The sequence below is a fragment of the Podarcis liolepis genome, assembly GCF_965112155.1.
Source record: "Podarcis liolepis genome assembly, chromosome: 7".
NCBI lineage: Eukaryota > Metazoa > Chordata > Lepidosauria > Squamata > Lacertidae > Podarcis > Podarcis liolepis.
This window is the reverse complement of record NC_139561.1, coordinates 46,084,023-46,102,313: the sequence shown is the minus strand read 5'-3', so window position 1 is coordinate 46,102,313 and position 18,291 is coordinate 46,084,023. Positions and strand designations below refer to the sequence as shown.

Sequence of the window (18,291 nt, the reverse complement as noted above, 5' to 3'; positions counted from 1 at the left end):
GCAGTGCTTCTGCCAAAGCCCAGAAGCTCAGGTGGACAGGCAGGAAGGCAAAGCCTCAGCTAACCCAGCTGCTCCATCCTCTTCTAATGAATATCTTGTTCTGCAGCATGAACTTGCTTCCACATGCAAGACCTTCTCATGAGTTTTAATCTAGGAAAGGTGAAACTGAAATGTTTTTATTACTCTTTAAAGCAGAAGTAGCTGGCTTGTGACTGGCTGGTTCCGTCTACAGTGTCAAACAAGTAGGAAAGCTGTCGTCTCACCAGCAGGAGTGCCATGCAGCATGTATGGCCCTGGCACTGAAATTTGTGGGTGTCTGATGCCTTCATGGGAATGTTGTGGGTGCTCGCGTACCCAGGGCCCCAGGGAGTTGGCACCTATGCTCACCAGAGAAGAGTTCTCTCCCTTCAGTTCACAAAAAGGGTCACCATCAAAGAGATGAGAAAGACTGCTCAGATGAGGAGTTGCCTCACCAGGAGAGAATGTTCCCTTCTTGTTCCTGAAAGGCTCCTGTCAGTGGTAATAATCAATTATCCAGGACCTTGAGGATGCTCTGCATACTGTATTGCAGAAAGATATCTGTGAGATAAGGGAAGGCAGGAAAATGATCCTGAGAGAGAACTTTAAGGCCTCACTGACACAGTCTTCAAAGTGAGCGCAGAGAGGTTTCATTGCCTGAGGGATGTTAGCAATATTTGCCCCTCATTTACACAATTGTATATGAAATTGTAGTCCACAATGCTGCCCTCCTCATGTCCTCCTCAGGTACTGAATATTCTTCTAGAATTTATTCAGTCAAACGTGGTGCAAAACAAAAAGTTCAGGTTTAAAGCAAAAGCAAAAGCCAGACATCTCCAGGAATAGAGGAACACAGGGATATGCCTTTTACTCAGACTATTGGTCCATCTAGCTTTGCGCTGTCTGCATTGACTGGCAATTGCTCTCCATTGTTTTAGGCAGGGAGCATTCCCAGCCCTACCTGGAGATGCTGAGCATTGAATCTGGAACCTTCTGCAAACAAGCATATCATCTAATACTGTGATATAGGCATTTCTGAAATTGGGGTTTGGGCCAGTGCAGTGGAACCAGTCATGCTGCCCTAAGGTGTTAGGAGAGGTAGTAAGAGAGTGAACATGTGAGAGTGTCTATGTGTGTGTCAATTGAAGAGAGGCAGATTTATATTTTTTGTTTACTTTGATATTTATATTTTGTTTATTCAATTTTTATATCCTGTTTAGTCATACTTCATATGTTTGTAAATTTGTTTTAGACAGATAACTCCAACGTCTCATGCCACCAGTGGGTTGGAATATGCGGCAGCTACACTATTCTGCCACCAGATGGCAGCAGAGTGGGTAGAAACAGGCTACAGTTAGAGGAGTTTACCACACTATGCTTGCAGTGGGCAGTGACCTTCCAGATGTTGTTGAGATTCCCAAATCCCGTCCGCTTCAGGCAGCCAGCATGGCCATTCCAGCAATCAGGAACTCTGGGAGTTGTAGACCAACAACACCTGAAGATCCACAGCATAGCTAGTCATGCTTTAAGGTGTCCCCCAACATTGTCATTTGAAGCAGCTTTTCTTTATAGATCACTCAGAGATGTAGAAAAAGCACAACCCTGAGAGTAGCCTGTGATATTCCTGGCTGCATTTTGCAATGCCTTGTCTATTGAGGCCACTGAAAGACCAATTTAATTCTCTTGGAGCCAGAAATGATCATCATCATCATCATCATCATTTATTGAATTTATATATACAACATTCAGTGGCAAACAGTTCCACAGGCGAATTGATTAGTGTGTGATGGAATTCCCCGTGTCTTCTGAAACTGCTATAGATTGTGTTGGATGTCCCACATTCAAATATTACCAGAGTGTTAATCATTTATCTCTGCAGTATCTATGATTTGAGAAGCATCCCCCCCTCCATTCAGTCTGGGAACCCCCCCCAATTTAAGGGGGGGTCACATCTACTTGGCCTTCCTCATGGAAACCTGATTAGCAATTGGTTCTCTAAGTGAGAATTCACCACAGACATATGGAAATAGAACTTTTATTAGCATACAAAGGTACAAAGCAGTGAGATTCAGCCCCAATGCAAACCTGAACTGGAAGGGAGCCCCAGAGCCCATTCTAAGGGCAGAATAAATGTGTGAGGGGAAAAGATTACTTCCCCTCCCAACACAACCTTCCCCCCACACACCCCAACCCCCATCCCAGCCTGTGGTTCAGCTGTACAGCTTCCAAATCATGACTTGTTGTGGGGAGCGGGGGCTTCCAGAGGCAGAACTGATTCCCAGTACTCCACTTTTGAGAAACTATCCACTGCTCTTCCCCCCAAACACTTATGGATCCTGGATGGTGGGACCCATTCCCACATCTCTGCAATTTGGATTCTGGATTAACAGTACAGGCTCTGCACAGTGAAGTGTGCCTTTGGCTGAGGAACTCCATTCATGGGGAAGGAAATCTCCAATAGGTGCAGGTTCTCTCCTCCTGGGGAAATATCTGAGGCCCATGGTCAGCTCAATGACATTACAAACAGATGCTAGGACCCCAGCCAAAGTTAGAAAGAAAGCAACCAGCAAGTGCCTCTGGAGAAATATTCCAAAGTACCTGCATATGGCAGCCACATTAAGAAGCATTGAACAATCTTTGCATAGTCATCTGTCCAATTTGCATAGTCTTTGCATAGTCATCTGTCCAATCCAATGGCAGTATTTTAATTTTGAAGAGAAAGGAGAGAATAAGCCCCAAGTTTCTTCTGTGTATCTCTAGCAGAATCCTTCTTTTCTCCCCACTATTTTTTTAGCAGCTATGAAGCACAAAAGATTACATGTTCAGTGATGGCCTTCATTAGAAGTGAGCATTCAGTACTGCATACAGAGATTTCTCCCACACGTATATATAACACATATATAATGATTTTAGGGACCAGCCCATTGTCTGTCACCAGAGCAGACAGCAGCCAAATGGTTCATTTGAACAGCAACATTGGGCTTTCTTTCAACTCCTCCACCCTAAACAAGGTGGCCATTCAGAGGGTTAGCTAACATGAGCAAAGAAGACCAAAGCTCATTTATCAGTAATTTGACAGCCCAGCATGTGAACATATTTTGTTTAAAAAATAATGCAGAACCCAGAATACCATAGTTACTTTCTTGCCCTTTTCTCAGAAGCAAAGGGAAAGTATTTTGTATTGAAGAGTTATGTCAAATATAATGCAGTTTCTGGAAGTGCTACATTGTTATTAAATAAAAAAACGGCATTCCTGATACCTACAAATATAGCAGGACAGTGTGGTACAATGACTGATCCAATAGGATATATTTCTGCGAACTACATATCACCCCTTTATTCCATTTGCTCTAGTTTATGTAAATGGCAAAAGGATGATAACTAGAAGCACAGAATTCAGCAATCAAAATAAATATTTTCCAGTTACCTGGGGTGGGGGGGAAGAGATTACAGATAGTCATACTTCCCCTAATTTTCACTAAAGGATGCCCAGCTGAATTGACTTTTTCGATGTGGCAACACTAAATCGAATGACAAATCTTTCTGTTCTTTCTCAGAATCTACAAGTTGGTATCCAAGTATATTTAAGGCACCCTTGCAAACCTCTTGCACTTGCTTGACTTTCTGAAACGAAAGAACAGTCCTCCATGCCTGAGAGACATTGACTGCATCTCGGGAAGTGATTTGGAAGGCCTCCCTCTTCCTACTTGGCCCTTGTCCATGGGTGATATTATAGATCCAGTTTTCAAGTTTGCTGGTCAGCTGAAGACCTGAAAATTTATACATTGCTGTAATTTCCACTAAAGGATCTCGTACAAGATCTTCAAACCGGATCATCAAGTAACGATCTTTCAGAAAACTTGGAGGTTTCAGGGTTGCTGTTTCATAAATCTGAATGTGGCTTCTACAGATCTCCTGCAGGACTTTGTACTGGCCATCTTTCACTTTTGTGCCATTCATGCTCAAGACAATCCCATTGTCACGGGCAAGAGCTTCTGCTGATTGCTCCCGGGATTTCACAACAGCTCTGGGGTCACGGACGAGGTGGATGACTTTGAGGTTCAGGGAGGGGTCAGTGAGGAGAGGATAAAGCACCTTGAGGTCAAAGATCCGGACTTCCTTCAGGACAACGTGGCTATAGCTCTTGCAGGCCTCTTCCACTTTGCTGAAGGGGGACTTCCCACAGACAGCCTTGCAGGCACTTTCGCTGGTGATATCAGTGCGGTGGAACAATTCACAAACAGGATCTGTGCACAGGGCACGACTCACTGCCCACTGGAAAAGATCTGACACATTTCTCTTCCATGGCAGGTAGGCATCGAAGACCGACATGTCACACTTGAAGACTGACCGGATGAGGTCCCGCACTGCCATATGCAAGACCTTGGCGCTGTTTTGGTACATGGTTACCCACACGTGCCAGGCTGGCTCCATCAAGTAGAAGACATCAGGGTGTTGGCTGAAGAGCTGCCCGACAAAGGAAGACCCTGACCTCCAGGAGGAGAGGATGAGAATGTGCCCCTGGGGTGGTTTCTCTTCAGACTGAGACATAAAGCCACCATGCTGAACACACAAAAACAGTAGAAATCCTGTCTGAATCACAAGGAAGATTGCAACTGTAGTGCTGGATATTCGGATCCTCACCATTCTGGCTGAAGGAGAGCACAACTGGAGGAAAAAGAGAGGGGGAGCTGTTCAGTTTTCAGTAGGATGAGGATGACACACAAGGACCTTGCATGCAAACAAGTAACAGCCTGGGTTGCCATACATATTGTATTGATAATGCCCGGAAACGACTAACCAGTTCAGCTATGCATGTCAGTGAGAGCCATGAAAAACAGCAGGCTGGAGGATGAGACAATAGTGATGCTCAGAGAGTACAAAAGAGTTTGGAACAAACACCCTGCTCTTCGGGTGGAGGGAAAACAGGGCAATGGAGGCAGTCTTTATTCCACATTGATTGTATTCTGCTGTGTGTGGAAGGACAGAATGCAAGACCCAAAGCTCAATTTAGCATTCTGAAAATCTCAAGTTATCTTTTGAAAACAGTTAGATGTGTCTTGTCTTCTAATCTGCAGGGGAAAGTGTGCAGGGACTAGTGGACTGCAGCAGCTCCCATCAGCCCCAGCCAGCATAGGCAAGGTGAAAGACTTGTAGTTCAAAACATCTGGAAGGCACCACCAGACTGGCAAAGGTTGGTCTCCATAGAGGTTCACCAGTTTACTAACAGGGGTCTTTCTCAGCCTAATTTTGGAGATGCTGTGGGGAGGGGACAAGAGCTAAAGGTCAGCCTCGTCTCCTTTAGCTTTGAAGTAGTTATACTAAATGAGTATAAAGGCAAAGGTAAAAGGACCCCTGACCATTAGGTCCCGTCACGGACGACTCTGGAGTTGCGGAGCTCATCTCGCTTTACTGGCCGAGGGAGCCGGTGTACAGCTTCCGGGTCATGTGGCCAGCATAACTAAGCCGTTTCTGGCAAAACCAGAGCAGCGCATGGAAACGCCGGAGCGGTTCCTATTTATCTACTTGCACTTCGTGCTTTTGAACTGCTAGGTTGGCAGGAGCAGGGACCGAGCAACGGGAGCTCACCCCATCACGGGGATTCGAACCACGACCTTCTGATCGGCAAGTAAATGACCATTAGATACAGAGATGGACAACTCTGTTTTTTAAGTATTTATTTGTTGTCCATAGCTCTATCCCACCTTTATTCCAAGGAACTCAAGGCAGAGTATAGGGTACAGTTCTAGTTCATTTGCACAATCTGTGCAGAAAATGCAAGTAACCATCACTCCCCCCCCCCAAAAAAACAAACTCAAGTAAAGCATAACTTCTCCCGTGACATATGACCCACTCAGAGTCAACTTCCAAGCAGAGCCTGTGCAAAAAGATACCAACTGCAACCAGTGCCAGGAGGAGGAAGAGACCCCGGAGCTGTGCCCAAGTAAGCCATCCACCGCCAAGCAGCGAAGCAGGCAGTTGCAGGAGGAAGCCCAGAGCGATGCACGTTTCTCCCGACCCGAGAGCTTAAGGGCGGCTGCTTGAGATGCGCCAGGGCTTCAGCCGCGCCGTCCGCCAAGAGGACGCTGCTTGGATAAGGGCGCACTCTGCACGCGCTCAAAGGCCGTGGCGGCTTCTTTCGTTCTCTGAGTTACGCCTGCCGCGCCTCCAAGTCCGGCGGCGCCCAGACCTCGAAGCCCTCGACGCCGCGCGGGCCTGACTCTCCGGTCCCGCACGAGGTGAGTGGAAGTGGAGGAGAGCGAGGGCGGGCGGGGGGAGATGGCCAAGCAGAGGGAATCAGCTGCTGCCCCCGGGGGAGGCGGAACCCCCAGCTGCCGTCCTGGGCCGGAGTCCCCGCGGCTGCCCCGTTTCGGCTCCTCACCTCGGCCAAGACTCACGAGCGCTTTCCTCTGAGACGTGGGGGATTTGGAAAACAGGGGGCAGGCGGGGCCTGGGGGCTGAGACCCGCTGGCTGACTGGCTTGCTGCCCTCGCCGGGTCGCTCCAGGTGCCGCCGCCGCTGCTCCGCAGACAGACAATGAGCCGCTTTCAGACGTGGCCGCCGCGTCCCGGAGCGGCCGCCGGAGGGAGGCGCCAAGGAGGGGCCGGTCCAGGGCGGGAGGCCGAGCAGCCCCCTCTGCGGGAGGTGGGCTCTGCGCCCAGGCCAGCCCCCTGCAAGGTGGTGCGCGCCGTCCAGGCTCCGCCATCCTCCATCTCCGCCCATCAGCCGAGAGCTCCAAGGACGACGGGGGCGCTGCTGCTCGCTTACTACGCGTGGCCGGCCTTTCGGCCCCCCAATGCTTGGCGAGGGGGTGCCACACCGGGGGGAGGGGGGAGGAACCCGACGGCGCTACCAACACGCGGGGAGGCGGACTCCGCGTCGGTGCGCTCCCAACAAGGCTGCTCGACTCGGGATGCTGATCCGCCTTTCTCGCGCACGCTGCCGCTCAGGCGCCCGTCCCGCGGCTTTAAGGGCAAGAAGGAGCCGCGTAGACCAGGCCCGCTGCTTTGTGCTGCCTGCGGCCGTAGCCCCCGCCCTGCAGTGGACTAGGAAGCAGACTCGACACTGATCGGGTCTACCTTGCAGGGCTGCTTGTAGACCTCCTAAGGGCCTCATGCATGCGAAGGCCTTAGGACGCTGGGCCAGCGCTTTGGCGCCTGATTTGCAGTCGGTGAAAGGACGGGGGCGAGGCAGCGATGCAAAGTGCAGCCTGCCGCCTCTCCCCCCGCAATGTAAACGAGGCAGCTGTAGTTGCCCATCACTCTCTTCCTGCCCCCCAGTGCTTATTTATAAAAGTATATAAAATATTTTCTCGCAGGGGTGCCAACTTGAATAAAACAAGGGGGGGGGGAGGTAAGTCCCGCCCCACATACACACAATTGAACGGCAATGCCCTTCAACTTGGGGGAGGGGGGACGCCGGTCATTTTTTTTTTACATTCTATGCAGTCCTGAGCAGCCTTTTGGCTGCAACCAATAAGAGCAGAGACTGACTTTTCTCATAAACTGCCATAAAACATTAACAGCAAAATGGACTAAAGGCAAAGGGGAAATGCTAAACTATAGCACAGTCTAAGGATGTGGCATCAAAAATGGTTTTGTACGCAAAGCATCAGTCCCCAGCCTCTCTAGGATAGGGTTGGGAAAGATTCCAGTTGATATTACCAAGCTAGATGACTCAGACTCAATATAAAGCAGCTTCCTACGGTTCCTAGAAAACACCACTGGCCCCAATCAGAACCTGCCTCTTAGGCTTGGCTGGCTGGTTTTACAGAAGACCCAATTCTGCTCTATGGTGGAATGCTGGCTGATTCCAGTAATGCACAGTTCTAGCCTAATTGAGCCTACATTACATTTTAAGGCTGTTTTACAAACACTGCCTGCTCCCCCTCTAATTTTTTCATTCTAGTGGCAAATGACTTTGTTGCAGAAGACTTCTGGAGAACTCACTACTTTGTACTTTTGTGTACTTTTTGTACTTTTAGTCAATTCTAATAAAAGTTATGATGCTTCCCTTGCCTACTGGAACAATTTTTTTACAATTTCCACAGTTGCTTCCTTTGCACTATTTAGCTATGTATAGGAATCTTCTGGGGGATAAGAAACTGAAAATACCTCACCAGGATACACCGTTTTATGTCCAGGCGCAAGTTTCCAGGATGTCATTTTGACACCCAGGGAAGACAGTTTTGCTAAAAAAAAAAAAAAACCTAAACAAAATCCAGGCTTTTAAAATCTTTTGTTAATTACTTTCATGATTTGCATTTGTTTTATGTCTGCTAAATGTTTTTAATTTGTGGTGTTTCACTGTTTATTTAACATTTGTTTTAACATTAACTTTTTTTGTAAACCACACTAGGAACATGCTGGAGAGTGAGAACTAAACTGTACTAACAGGCATGCTTGCTCTGCTGTGGGAGGTGGGCAGGCTTCTCCCTACCCTTGTCCTCTCAGACTGAACAGACCAACTAATGCTGCCTTCTTGGAAATGCAATTTTATTGCTGCCTTTTCATACGGTTGTGTTTGTTTCTATGTTAAAATCCCTATGTAGGATTACAACAACAGGGGATTAACCAAACCTGCAAGCCTGAAATTCAGTGCAGAAATAACAAAACACAATCCATTATAAAAGTATTAAAGAGAATGAATTTACTTAAAACAGTGTATCTCATTATCAACTGAAGCTCCTTCAGCCACTATCTGGGTGTGTGCAGATAGTGTTTCATATACAACTGAAGACAAAATGCAAGGCAGCAAATCAGGTTCCCAATGTGCTGCTCACATAGCACTTCAAGTGGAAATACTTGGCTCAGAGAGAACTGAAATACAGAGTTCTTTTCACTCTTGCAATAAAGCCTTGATCACAAACACACAGGTGCCTCCTCATCTTCAATGTGCAAAGCTGCTGAAGAAAAAAGTGAAAGCATGGGATATTTATTCATCCTGTTGGAGTTTTAGGTATTTTTAGGAGCATGTTCAGGACTGGTGCTCTTTATATGACAATCCAGCGGGAACTGGTGTCACTGGTACTGTGCTTAGCACTTGATTCTGGAAGAGGAAGATTTTTATTCTTTCAAAAATCCAAAGAAAGATCAGCAGGATGGCAACATACTGAATCCAGGCAAACTTAATCATCTCCCAGAAACCTGGCTGATATGTAGCAAGAGTCAAGGAAAATTTGATTTTCAAGTGTTCAGAATACACACCTCAAACACATATGACCAGCAAAGTGAGAGATTAGATCTGCATCTAGAAGAAAGGTGGTTGAGAACACTCAATAAACAATAGGAGACACAACGAAAACTCCCATCCCTATGTAAGTACAAGTTACGAACATAAGATGAGCCTTCTGTAACAGGTCAACGGCTTATCTAGTCCAGAATCCTGTTCTCAAAGTTGCCAAGCAGATGCGTGTGGGAAGCCTGCAAGCTAGACAGCAGTGCAACACGCTGCTCACTTGTGATTCCCAGCAATTGTATTCAGAGGCATAATGATTCTGAGAGTGGAGGTAGAACATAGTCATCAAGGCTACTAGCCACTGATAGCCTTGCCCTCCATGAATCTGCCTAATTCTTTAAAGCCATCCAAATTGGGGCCCATCACTGCCTCCTGTGGGAGCGAGTTTAATGATGTGCTGTGTGAAGAAGTATTTTCTTTTATCGGCCGTGAATCTTCTAACATTCAGCTTCACTAGATGCCCATGAGTTCAGACGAGAGGAAGAAAAACTTTCCTCTATCCACTTTCTCCATGCTATGCATATGCTGCAACCTTTCCTCAGCGGAGTTGCTCCATCCTCGCTATCATTTTGGTTTCACTTTTCTGAACCTTTTCCAAATCTATACTATGCTTTTTGAGGTGAGTTTGTTAGTTCTTATTTTGTCTATTAAATTTACATCTCTCATCAATGCCATCTGCCTCAGTACCTAAGACTTAATTCATACCCTAGGATCTCTCCTATACTTCTTCTACGAAGATATAAATAATTTATTCAACTTCTCCACCATCTCATACTCTTTTGACATACATTTGACTCCTTTGTCATGCTGGCATACTCCTGTCCCTCAGGGTACCTTTCCTGATCTGTGATATACACTCCAGTTGAACTTCTGATATAGTGCTTTTAAACAACTCCCAAGGATTTTGGAGTAATTTGACCCTCTTGACATTGCCTATCAGCTTTCTTTTTACCAATACTTACATTTTAGGGACATTTCCTTTTTTGAAGTCAAAAGTAACTGTGTGTTGGACTTTCCTGGCAACTGACTAATAGTGCTATGGTCACTGTTCCCAACTGGTTCAACAACACTTACATCTTGCACAAGGGTGCTGGGCACCATCAGATCCCAGGTCACTGTCCCCTCTGGTTGATTCCATGACAAACTGTTTAGGGCACAGTCATTTAAGGTATCTGGAAATTTTATCTCTTTGTCAAGACAGGAATACATATGTAGCCAGTCTATGTGATGGTAGTTGAAGTCAACCACAGCTACAACATTTCCTATTTTGGATGCTTTCTTGATTTCATTCCTCTACACAAGATAATCTTCTTTCAATCAACCACCTTTGGTGGTCTACAGTGACACCACCTTGCCTCCAGGCAAGTTTCATGGAATTCTTCATCAGGCACTCTTCTCTATTGGTCCAACCCAGCAGCTACATTCTCCATTCAGATTGTAGCACACTACTTACCAAGTGCCATGATTGCCAAGCACAGCTCAAAACAGCTTCCACCACTTTCATGCCAGACTGAGACCAAGCGGACCAAACTACAACCACCTGGTAGCCAAAGGATATAGGATCAGTTCCACTGGGTAGTGGATGGTTGTCTGGACCACAAATGGTGCATCAGGTGCTCTTCCAACCACCCAGATAGGGCCGGGACCAGACAAAATTGTTGTGACTGCAAAGGAAACAACAAAGACCTTGTAGGCATTTGGTCATAATTCTGAAGTAGCTGGTGAAAAACAAGTATCAGTTAACCTAGAAAGGACTGTGCATAATGCAAACTCACCATTCCTCTCCTGATATGCTGCAACAATGTTCACAAGATCATAGTCCTGGGCAAAAGGGCTTGTACCATTGATCACAGATACCTGTCACAGTGAGAACAGTTTGTATTAAAAAACAAGAACAGACATGTTGGGGCAGACAACACAATATAAGTCTCAGGCAAGAGATAAGAGTTATGCAGACCAGAAGGGCACGTGCCTGCTTCAGCCCTAACAATACCCCTTCCTATTCAGGTTAGACATGCTCCAGTTAGAATGGGTGGTGGTCAAAGAGATCACTAGACTTTCTGAAGTCTCTTTAGCCTTTTATGAGATTGTTGCTTGGCAATACCACAGTACAGGTGAATTGTTGCGACATAGGTGAACGCTAGGGACGTGGGTGGTGCTGTGGGTTAAACCACAGAGCCTAGGACTTGCCGATCAGAAGGTTGGCGGTTCGAATCCCCGTGACGGGGTGAGCTCCCGTTGCCCGGTCCCTGCTCCTGCCAACCTAGCAGTTCGAAAGCACGTCAAAGTGCAAGTAGATAAATAGGTACCGCTCCAGTGGGAAGGTAAACGGCGTTTCCGTGCGCAGCTCTGGTTTGCCAGAAGCGGCTTAGTCATGCTGGCCACATGACCCGGAAGCTGTACACCGGCTCTCTCGGCCAATAAAGCGAGATGAGCGCAGCAACCCCAGAGTCGGTCACGACTGGACCTAATGGTCAGGGGTCCCTTTACCTTTACCTAGGTGAACACTATGTGAAATTAGTATCTCCTCTGCTGTATAACCTGAATATCGAACCATGCACATTTCACTGGCATGATCACACTTTGCAATTAGTGCATGACTCCAGCAGCATCAGTTGCAGTGGAAAAGACATCACAAAGGGCAACAAAACTGCTTGAAAGGACTGAAATGTAAAAGGCCACTCACATTATATCTGCTGTCCAGCCCAGTATGGCTAAGCGGCTGCCTTTGGTGAAGCTTCAGGTCTCCGCTCACAAAGACCTTTGACCCTGGCACAGGGGAAGAGGCCTGCCAAAAGGCCATGCACTGCATCACGAATGTAGACATTCTCTGAAATGGGAGCATAGAGGGGGAGAGAGAAAAGGAAAGGTTTAGGGCTCAGCCTTAATCATTCTACAAGTGATACAAACACAACACTCAGAATACCAAAGCTTCCTATTTGGTAGGCAGAGCATTGGGCTGGATGTATGTAAAACAAATGATCAAAACAATCAAATATAGAAAAGGAGGGAATAGAAGAAGAAGAAGAGTTTGGATTTGATATCCCGCCTTTCACTCCCCTTCAGGAGTCTCAAAGCGGCTAACAATCTCCTTTCCCTTCCTCCCCCACAACAAACACTCTGTGAGGTGAGTGGGGCTGAGAGACTTCAGGGAAGTGTGACTGACCCAAGGTCACACAGCAGCTGCATGTGGAGGAGCGGAGACGCAAACCCGGTTCCCCAGATTACGTGACTACCGCTCTTAGCCACTACACCACACTGGAATACAACTTTTTAACTGATGGCCTGCATTATGTATTGCATTATGCATTAGGACTGCACCTAAAAAAAATATATTTATAGCATGAACTAAAGCAAGTACTTCCATGAAATCGCATCTCTTCCCCTGAAGCGTGTGGCCCAAAGTCCTCTTCCCCTGCTGCTGAGAGTCACCAGTGGGCCAGCTGCGGGTGCACATGACCCATCAAGCCCTTTCTTGGCACATGCAGCATCCCCGCCTCCACAATAGCCAGCATAATTTTTCAAGCTTAATTGCAGTTTGTGTGCATGTGTCACAGCTGGGGAAGGGAGGCTTAACTCCTCCCAACCATGACCTCCCCTCACCAAAAAACCTGCATAGAAAGCTGTTCTACTAGCTGAGCATGGGATACTGAGTAAATGAAACAGCAGCCGCCATCACCACAGCAAATAAGAGGATTAGGCTGCCTGTCCTCAAACACTGAGTGGCACCTAGAAAGCTCTGGCTTGTGGCACTCACCTGCAACTGATAGGTAAATGTCAGAATGAGCTGGATCCCAACTATATGCTCTGTAGCTTGAAGTGGAAGCTCCAGGCGAAAATTTAACAGGTCCATCATTCCATCTTGATTTGAGTCTTCCTCTCTAGCCTAGCAAGCATAACAGGAACTTTTATTAAAGCAAACTTCTTAGCAATAATTTCAATTACATGTCAGCTACACAGATGCGACGCCAGGTAAAGAGGAAACACGCACCCCAATACAGATGCTAGATTCAATATAGGCCAAGGTGCCTGCACCAAAGCACCGTGGCAATGGCAGAATACAGCCACCTACAGGATCATGCAAATCTGATGATAAGCCCAGGCCAGATGGGAAATGCTCAATACTCTTTACCAAAGGTTTCCCCTTTGCCTTTGCTAGGGAACTTGGAGTAGGCCCCCACCTGCCCAGACCCTCTGTTCTGGCCTGGCCACAAAAGGCTCAGGTTCAAATTGGTCTCTGAGGCAGCCTTCAAGTCATCCAGTTTAATGCTGGTTGTTCAGAGTAAGTTTGGGATTTGGGGGCCTCCATAATCATGTCAGATTTGCTGAAATCAGTGACCTAGAAGCCAAAGACCCATGGAGCAAACTGACTCTCCAGATGTTACAGGACTCTCATCAAGGGGTGATGCCAGCAACATCTGGAGAGTCACTGATTTCCCATCAAGATCTATGGCCTAATTAACCAGTGGCGTGACAGCCATGAGCCCATTTGCTCTCAGGTACTTCCTCCCACTGCTTCATTAGCAAGTCTCCTGCTGTAGGCAGACAAAGCAGAGCACAGACACTTTTTGCCTCACACCAACAGACAAACAGATTCATTTTAAAGGACTATGTTGTGGCAGCAACCATCTCCGTCTTGGCTCACCCAGTGCAGTCATCCTAGGTGGTGACTGCCCTAGGAAAATAATAATAATAATAATAATAATAATAATAATAATAATAATAATAATAATAATAAATTTTATTTATATCCCGCCCTCCCCAGCCGAAGCCAGGCTCAGGGCGGCTAACAACAATCAAATAATCAAAACAGTAAAATAGTTACACAATCTAAAAATATTTCATTATAAAAATTAATTAAATCAAATTGAAGGCAACCAATTAAGCAAAATTCTGTGCAGGTTGCCAGAGGAGGGAGTCAGGCTGCGCCCTGACCAAAGGCCTGGCGGAACAACTCTGTCTTGCAGGCCCTGCGGAAAGATGTCAGGTCCCGCAGGGCCCTAGTCTCTTGTGACAGAGCATTCCACCAGATTGGAGCCGCAGCCGAGAAGGCCCTGGCTCTAGTTGAGGCCAGCCTAACCTCTCTGAGGCCTGGGACCTTGCGGATGTTATTATTTGCAGACCGTAGGTTTCTCTGTGGGGCATACCAGGAGAGGCGGTCCTGTAGGTACAAGGGTCCTAGGCCGTATAGGGCTTTAAAGGTTAAAACCAGCACCTTAAACCTGATCCTGTACTCCACCGGGAGCCAGTGCAGCTGGTATAGTACCAGGTGAATGTGATTTCGCAGCGAAGACCCCATAAGGAGTCTCGCCGCGGCATTCTGCACCCGCTGGAGTTTCTGGGTCAGTCTCAAGGGCAGCCCCACGTAGAGCGAGTTACAATAATCCAGTCTGGAGGTGACCGTCGCATGGATCACAGTGGCTAGGTCAGGGCGAGAGAGATAAGGGGCCAACTGCTTAGCTTGGCGGAGATGAAAAAATGCCGCCTTTGTTATAGCTGTAATCTGCGCCTCCATAGAGAGGGAGGTATCGAAGATTACACCCAAACTCTTAACGGACGGTGCTGGGACTAATTGCACCCCCGCAAGAGATGGGAGTTGCCCCCTCAATCCCATATCGTCCCCCCCCAGCCAGAGGACCTCTGTCTTCGAAGGATTTAACTTCAACCGGCTCCCACGTAACCATCCAGCCACAGCTTCCAGACATCTGGTCAGTGTGTCTGGGGCCGAGTCAGGATGGCCATCCATCAACAGATAGAGTTGGGTGTCATCAGCATACTGATGGCAACCCAGCCCAAAACTCCGGACAAGCTGGGCGAGGGGGCGCATAAAGATGTTAAAAAGCATCGGGGAGAGAATCGCACCCTGAGGCACTCCACACACCAAGGAGTGGTGCGATGACAATTCCCCCCCAAGCGCCACCCTCTGTCCCTGACCAGAGAGAAACGAGCGCAGCCATTGAAGGACTGTGCCCTGGATCCCCACGTCGGCAAGGCGGTGGTCCAGGAGTTCATGATTGACCATGTCAAAGGCTGCTGACAGATCTAGAAGAATCAGCAGCCCCGACCCGCCTCGATCCAGCTGCCTACGGAGATCATCTGTTAGGGCGACCAGAGCCGTCTCGGTCCCATGACCAGCGCGGAAGCCAGACTGGAATGGATCCAAAGCAGATGTTTCATCCAGAAACCTTCCAAGCTGTTCAGCAACCGCTCTCTCAATCACCTTACCCAGGAATGGAAGATTCGAGACCGGGCGGTAATTGGATAGATCTGAGGGATCTAATGATGTTTTCTTTAAGAGCGGACGCACCACCGCCTCCTTCAGTTCCCCAGGGAATATCCCGGTGCCAAGGGACAAATTGATGATATCCCCCAGGGCGCCCTAATCAGCCAAGACGGGCACGGGTCAAGAGGACAGGTGGTGGGCTTTCCAGCTTGGAGGAATCTGTCCACATCGGCTGGAGATATCCGGTCAAAGTGGTCCAATACTGGACCCGAGGACAGTCGAGGGGCCTCCAGTTCCTTTATTGTATCCAAATTGGCAGGGAGGTCATGGCGGAGCAACAGGACCTTCTCCACAAAAAAGCTCGCAAATGCCTCACAGCTGTGTGTCAGATTGTTATTTAAATTTGGCTGTCCTTCAAGGGACGTTAAATACCGAATTATACTAAATAATTGCGCCAGGCGAGAGCTAGCGGATGCAATGGAGGCCGAGAAGTAAGACTTCTTAGCGGCCTTCACTGCCATCTCATAGGTTTTCATAAAAACCCTATAAGATGTTCTTGAGGCTCCGTCACGGGCACCCCGCCATACTCGCTCTAGCCGTCTGAGGTCCCACTTCATTTTCCGAAGCTCCTCGGTAAACCAGGGAGCCCGGTTTCTGCGGGGTCGCAGAGGGCGCTTAGGTGCGATCTCATCGATGGCTGCCAGGAGCTGGGTATTCCAGCCCTCAACAAGCTCAGTCAATGAGTCGCCAGGGGGAGCAAGGTCCCGCAAGGCTTAACGGAATCTATCAGGGTCCATCAGCCTCTGCGGGCGAGCCCAAATCAGCTCGCCACCTAAGCAGGGTGGGGGTGGAAAGTCAATCCTGGCTTTCAGAGCGTAGTGATCAGACCATGGCACCTTCATCGAAGGAGACATGATCACATCTATACCGGCGCCAAAGATCAAATCCAGCGTGTGGCCTGCTTGATGTGTGGGGCCCGAAACAAACTGGGAGAGCCCTAGTGTCGCCATGGAAGACACCAGGTCCAGAGCCTGTGAGGAGGGAGTGGCATCAGCGTGGAAGTTGAAGTCTCCCAATACCAATAGGTTAGGGAACTCCAAGGCCCAGCCGGCCACCGCCTCCAGCAGGCCTGACAGGGTGGCTGCTGGTGCGCTAGGTGGCCGGTACACCAGCCAGACAGCCAAGCTCTCCTCGGAGCCCCACACTAGGCCAACACATTCAATGCCGGGGATCGATGGCGATGATAGAGCCCTGAAAGAACAATCTTCCCGGATTAATACTGCCACCCCTCCCCCCCGGCCCACAGTCCGTGACTGGTGGAGGACGGAGAAACCCGGGGGCGCCATCTCTCGTAAGGTGACAGTTACCCCTTCGCGCACCCAGGTCTCCGTCACACAAGCCAGGTCAACCCCCTGCGAGATAAAGAAATCTCGCAGGGTAGCGGTTTTGTTGCCTATAGACCTGGCATTGCACAACACCAGTGAAGGAGGTGAGTAATCCTTGCTCACCCTACCCTCGTCTCTCGGGATGGGGCGCAGATTGGAAGGGGTACGAGCATATCTGTATCTCGATCCCCTTCGCCTATAACATCTGCCCCCACCGCCATACCTGAACCCCACTTGAAGCCTCGATTACCCACTTCCATGATTTTGCAACACACTCTATGGATAAAATCACTCATCTATTCAACTTGCAAGCCACAGCTTTGACCACAGAGCCAGTCTGAGGTGTCAGAAATTCAATCATCTCCAACTTCAATCAGTGTCACTTTGTTTCATCCTCTGATATGGGAAACGTGCACTCTGATTCAAACAGGAGAGAACTGGCACCAATGAACTGGCTACCAGCAGCAAATTGGGCAAAAGTTTACCTTGGCTATTGAAAACCAGCTGGGTTAGGAAGAGATTAGGGGTCTTTATTGGCTGAGGAAACTGCATTCTCATTTAGACAGTACAGGAGTAGCACAGCCTTAAGTCTGCCATTATCACTTCCTAACTTAGCAGGAGATATGGGAGCAGGTGATGTTCTTCCAAACGCACCTGGAAACCAGGAGAAAGGGCAGCCAGGAGGTGTTTCTAGGAAAAGGCTACTGTAGACCAGCAACCTCCACTCAGCCTTTCATCGTAGAGAGAACATACTGTACTGGGAGGTGGGCAGGGGTTCCAGCTGGGCAAAGAGTCACTCTTTTATGGCTGTAGTTGCTGTCAACTCCTAGCCCGCAGAGAGCCTGAGCTCAACAGTCATCATCGTCAACGCTGCTCGTGCCCGGCTCCTATTTACCGGCGGATCTAAAGGGCTACTGGAGGGAGGGAACCCGTCCGCGGCCGATGCCCTTATAGTCGCCCCCACTGGCCGCCCCAGCAAGAGGCACTTTGCATGCGCTCAGAAGCGCCTACCGAGACGAGCGGGACGCGCAGGCGGTCGCCTAGGAGGCGGTTACAGGCGGGAAAGGAGCTCCAGCCCACGAAGTCGCCGCCCTCCATCAGCCCCACCAGCAGCACCTCGTGCCGGAAGCGGACGCTCGGCTGCTCCGCGTAGCTGCTCCGCTTCAGCCAGAAGCCTGGAAGGGAAGAAGAAGCAGCGCCGGTCAGAGGGAAGGAGAGAGCAGGACAGGGAAGGGACGCCCTGGTGCCCCTCCGCTACCCACCGTGGCTCCGGTAGGCCACCAGCAGCGGCGGCACGTATGTGAGCACGCCCAGAAGCAGCAGCCCGAGCGCCGTCAGCGAGCACAGCGCGACCCGGTGCCGCCGCCCGCCGCTCTCGGAGACCACCTCTAGCCAGGCCATGGCAGGCGACAGCCCGTCACCCGGGCA

The 18,291-nt window shown here is 48.8% G+C and overlaps 2 protein-coding genes across 5 annotated transcripts; both read right to left on the bottom strand.

Annotated features, from left to right (window-relative positions):
* Positions 1-1,714: 1,714 nt before the first annotated feature.
* On the bottom strand, positions 1,715-7,960 carry LOC310712119 (carbohydrate sulfotransferase 5-like). 4 transcript variants are annotated; one of them, XM_083514811.1, is made up of 2 exons: positions 6,417-7,960; positions 1,715-4,686 (listed from the first exon to the last, which is right to left on the bottom strand). In XM_083514811.1, exon 2 carries the CDS (start codon positions 4,663-4,665, stop codon positions 3,487-3,489), a length of 1,179 nt encoding a protein of 392 aa, XP_083370937.1. In that variant the 5' UTR covers positions 4,666-4,686; positions 6,417-7,960; the 3' UTR covers positions 1,715-3,486. The 4 variants fall into 4 exon arrangements, with proteins under 4 accessions (XP_083370937.1, XP_083370935.1, XP_083370936.1 ...); XM_083514809.1 differs by having other exon boundaries at positions 6,401-6,607; XM_083514810.1 differs by lacking the exon at positions 6,417-7,960 and adding an exon at positions 5,917-6,171.
* Positions 7,961-8,641: 681 nt separating this feature from the next.
* TMEM231 (transmembrane protein 231) lies at positions 8,642-18,265 on the bottom strand. The gene is made up of 7 exons (XM_083514840.1): positions 18,126-18,265; positions 17,875-18,038; positions 13,013-13,141; positions 11,942-12,085; positions 11,031-11,112; positions 10,814-10,919; positions 8,642-9,175 (listed from the first exon to the last, which is right to left on the bottom strand). The coding sequence occupies exons 1-7, from the start codon at positions 18,262-18,264 to the stop codon at positions 8,995-8,997; spliced, it is 945 nt and encodes a 314-aa protein (XP_083370966.1). The 5' UTR covers position 18,265; the 3' UTR covers positions 8,642-8,994.
* Positions 18,266-18,291: the final 26 nt, after the last annotated feature.